This window comes from Pinus tabuliformis, chromosome X, assembly GCF_031772625.1.
Source record: "Pinus tabuliformis cultivar Carrire ecotype Pingquan chromosome X, CPIR1, whole genome shotgun sequence".
NCBI lineage: Eukaryota > Viridiplantae > Streptophyta > Pinopsida > Pinales > Pinaceae > Pinus > Pinus tabuliformis.
The window spans coordinates 1,725,924,860-1,725,929,446 of record NC_142308.1 but is presented as its reverse complement, the minus strand read 5'-3'; the positions used below and the strand labels follow the sequence as shown (position 1 = coordinate 1,725,929,446).

At 40.9% G+C, this 4,587-nt stretch overlaps 1 protein-coding gene across 1 annotated transcript; it reads right to left on the bottom strand.

Moving 5' to 3' along the window:
* Window positions 1–385: 385 nt before the first annotated feature.
* On the bottom strand, window positions 386–2,158 carry LOC149146674 (uncharacterized). Its single transcript, XM_089449841.1, has one exon. It carries the CDS (start codon window positions 1,749–1,751, stop codon window positions 717–719), a length of 1,035 nt encoding a protein of 344 aa, XP_089305967.1. The 5' UTR covers window positions 1,752–2,158; the 3' UTR covers window positions 386–716.
* Window positions 2,159–4,587: the final 2,429 nt, after the last annotated feature.

Sequence of the window (4,587 nt, the reverse complement as noted above, 5' to 3'; positions counted from 1 at the left end):
TAAATAGCTAAGGGGACGCATGTAGCAGGGCATTTAATGCCCTAGCCCGTTAGCTCCAGACCACTTGCTTCCATTGAATTCATTTTTTCAGTATCATAGATAACGAGTAGAGAAAAGTTCTTGACTATTAGCGAAGAAATATAAAAAAATGTGCATCTGAGTACACAGCATCTTTGAAAAAGCCTTTAGGTGTGATGCAGGAAAAAGGTGTGAGGATAATCATATTAACTTCCAAAGTCAAGAGACTAATGGAAATTTACTAGGAAAAACGAATATACACATGGAGAGAGTAAGAGAGCGCATATCTGTAATAGTTAAATTGACAAATACATCCATGGTATTGTACCTGGAGAACAAACTTTGTACTTACAGCAATATTTGGGAAAAGCAGTTTCACCAACTTGGGCAGGTCTTGCAGATTTTCTCATGACAGAGCTATGATAAACATCATATTAACTTCATGCATCATGGAAATATAATAGGAAAAATGAAAATAGATATATAAGCCATGATTACCTAGGGTTCACCATTATTGACACAACAATTAAATGTCAATTCCCAGACCGTATGCACATCATGGCCATACCATTTCCTTCATCAGTTAGAAATATATTTAACATGTTTGAAATTTTAGAAAATTTGCATGGTCTAACCATTCACTCCGAACAAACGAGACCTGAAATCGACGCCATTGATGCCAAGCTTCAAGTCCAGTTCTAAGCATTCTCTCTAAACAAACGAGACCTGAAATCGCCGCCATCGATGCCAAGCTTCAAGTCCAGTTCGACCTTACCGCGGGAACTTTCTCGCACAGGCGGCGTAACATTTGACTCGAAGAGATCAGATGGGCACTGCACCGCAACGCACTCGGTCGAAATCGAACCCAAGGCCGAATTATTACAGTTCCCTCTGCTACAGGTTTTTGCCTTTGTGGGCTGCGTCGAACTGGGCTTGGAGGCTGAAACGGGGAGCGGGATAAACGCCGAGGAGGGGATGGAGAAATTCGTTCGAGCTCTGGCGCCGCGCAGCCTGCGAGCCGCAGCGTCATAGGCTCTCGCCGCCTCCTCCGCCGTGTCGAAAGTACCGAGCCAGTGCCTGCACCGCCCTACCCGGTCACGAATTTCCGCCGACCATCTGCCCCACGGCCTCTTCCTCACGCCTCTGAATGTTCTGTTAACCATCGATCCCGCCGGGCACCCGGGCGCCTTCTCGACGCCCTGCCCGTCGCCGTTAGGCTTCGAAGACGCGTGCCCATTCCCCGCTTTCGCACAGACCGTCGGACCGGCACCATAACATGCGCCGTCCCCCGGACGTTTCCCGGTTCCGTAACCGTCCCCAAAGAGAACATGACGGCCGACCACGGCGCCTATTCCTGCGTCAGCCAGGCTCACCGGCTCCATGTCGGCGGCGGCGTTTATAGCCCCCGTTTTCACCGGCTCCATGTCGGCCGCGTTTATAGGCATTGTTTTTACCGACTCGATGCCGGCAACCCGGTGACTCTGGTAACATGCCGGAAAGTTTATTTCTAAGGGTGACCAGAGCCGAGCTCCGAGCAGCTGTATTAACGCCGAGTTGGCGCTGGACATTGCTCGCCCATCAATACCGGCAACCGCCAGCGACGAAGGTTGCACGCCGGCGAATAAACATAAATCCCAGTCAATCCCGCTGGCCACGGTCGGCTCCCATGAACTCTGGTTCTCCAATTTCACGCGCTTGGTGTTCATGGCCAGCAACATATTTTGCCCGCCCATGGAAATTATCTACAGCTTAGGACTCTTGAATCACACTATGGTTCGAAACCGGTCCAAATTTTGAATCACAATAATTAGTTTGAAACTAGTTAATTTATTGTAATTTTTCGAAACTAGTCAAATAAATCACAAAAACTTACACTCAAAAATATCTTCAACTTAAACAGCCAAACATCTATTAACTTGAAAACCCAAAACCCACCAGGGAAATTCCCAGATCTTTTTCACAGATGACAGCGACAGCCCAACATCTATAAGCTTGAAAACATACCAAAGAAGTTTACAGATCTTTTTCACAGATGAAAGCGACAGCCCAACATCTATAAGCTTGAAAACATACCAAAGAAATGTACAGATCTTCGAGCTTATTTCAGAGGGATTCACAGTAAGAGATGAAATCCGAACCGGTTACTTAAGTTTCGAGGTCCAAATTTACGAGTGCGGGTATTGGCGTCCGGAACGTTTATATGGAGCAGAGTTGGGGCAAATTCTCAGGACCAGAGTATTCCTAGGGCAGGGTCCTATGGACTATAGGCGCCGTACGAAGGGGCTATGTGTCTCTTTTCCCTGCAATTATTACGAACCAGGGATACCCCAAGTCTTGTTGTATTCACCCGAGGGTTTGACTGAGGGTAAGAGCGCCCGCAAATTCCCGGCATGCAGACTCGAGCCGCGCGTCCCACACGGTCGTCAAAGATCGCCTCCTTTGACCGCCCATAGAACCACGAGCACCGCTGGTCATGCTAACTCCTATGATTTTTAAAATCATATTTTATTTTTGTAATCTTTTCATCCATGCTATTCTGTATGTTGGGTGCAGGGCCTTGAAAGAATGTTGTGTGTTTTTTCTTGTTCCCATCTTTCCCGGTGGGGTCTAGGGAGCAGGGAGGCTTGTAGCTTTGTTAAATTAAGTATATATTGGGCTTTTTAAAGAATATTCCTTTGGTCATTGCTGGAATGAATGTTTGTTTGTTTCTAGTGGTTGATGTTTTTGATTTTTGCGCTGCATGGAGCATTTTACCTTTTCAAAGGAGACAAAATCTGTGTGTCTTGAGATATGTTGCTTGCTTTACCTTTTTGTTTCCAGTACCTCGCATTTGTTGTTAGTGGCGTGGAAGTAAGATGGTTTGTGTGCCTCAGGTGGGTACGGGAATATAACTTCATTAAATAAAAAATTGGAAGTACATGTTGAAATTAAATAAAAAATCGGAAGTACATATTGAAATTGAATTACAAGAGAAATTATGACTTTAGTCTAAACGGATTGCTTTTCTGCTCAGAAAATTATAAAAAATTTGGCAAAATTTTAATAAGGATTTTTGTAATCAAGATTTTGGGGGTCCAGGTTTGGTACCATCAAAAACATGATTCAAACACGATTAGCAATATTTTTTGAATTTCTTTTACCCGAATTTCAGCCACTTTTGACCGTTCGGGCAATTCCTCTGCCTCAATATCCTTCTTCGAAATGTTTAACCATTGTTTTAAATTTTTAGGTACATATTTAGTTGTTGAAACTAAAGGTCAATTACAAGTATGTTTGATTCTCGAAAGGCGCTAGATTTGTAAGGGTTTTGAAATAGTATGGTTAAATTTCATAGGTAAAGAGTTTGATTATTTGTTCCGATTGCTAAGGGATTTGAAATAACGTGCCTAAATTTCATAGATAAAGATTTTGATGTTCGAGCAATTCCTCGGCCTCAATATCCTTCTTCGGAATGTTTAACCATTGTTTTAAATTTTCGGGTATATATTTAGTTGTTGAAACTGAAGGTCAATTACAAGTATGTTTGATTCTCGAAAGGCACTAGATTTATAAGGGTTTTGAAATAATATGGTTAAATTTCATAGGTAAAGAGTTTGATTATTTGTTCGATTGCTAAGGGATTTGAAATAATGTGCCTAAACTTCATAGAAAAAGATTTTGATGTTCGGGCAATTCCTCGGCCTCAATATCCTTCTTCGGAATGTTTAACCATTGTTTTAAATTTTTGGGTACATATTTAGTTGTTGAAACTGAAGGTCAATTACAAGTATGTTTGATTCTCGAAAGGCACTAGATTTATAAGGGTTTTGAAATAATATGGTTAAATTTCATAGGTAAAGAGTTTGATTATTTGTTCGATTGCTAAGGGATTTGAAATAACGTGCCTAAATTTCATAGATAAAGATTTTGATGATTTGTTTTCTTTGTTAAAGGTATGTGTTATTTTTCAGTAGTTATGGTGGTTTTCCTGACAATTTGTATAGGTGGTGTGAGCATTACCTATAAAAGTGTTTATGAGCTATTTAGGTTGTATGTAATTTATTAAGGTGAATGTGGCTGGTTGATAACCTTTGTTTCTATTATTTTACATTTATTGTTGGTAGTGTCGAAAGAGGATGGTTTTTATGCCTTGGTGGGAATTGACATAATAGTTTGATGAGATAAAAAAATTGTAGTTACATATTTACTTAGCGAACTTGAATGATAAGGCTAACAATGCTTAATAGTTGTTTGAATGTTGCTAATTTTCAATAGTCGATTTTTGAAGTGTTTTGAAATAACCTTGTTCAATTTCATAAGTAAAGAGTGTGCTTACGTGTTGTACTTGTCAAAGGTATGCCTTAATGTTTAGTTCTCGTAGTGATCTTAGTGATAATTGGTAAACTTAATGATGCATGGCTTATAAAGGTGTGCGTGTGAGAGCCACTTAGGGTGCATGCGATTTATAAAGGTATTTACATGGTTCATTGATACCTTTTGTTTCCATTACATCACAATTGTTGTTAAGGGTATGGAAGTAGGATGGTTTGTGGATTTTGGTGGGCATGGAGAGAATAACTCAATTAGATA

Coding starts and splice junctions, on each gene's coding strand:
- LOC149146674 (XM_089449841.1), bottom strand. CDS start 1,751: ATGGGCGGGCAAAATATGTTGCTGGCCATGAACACCAAGCGCGTGAAA.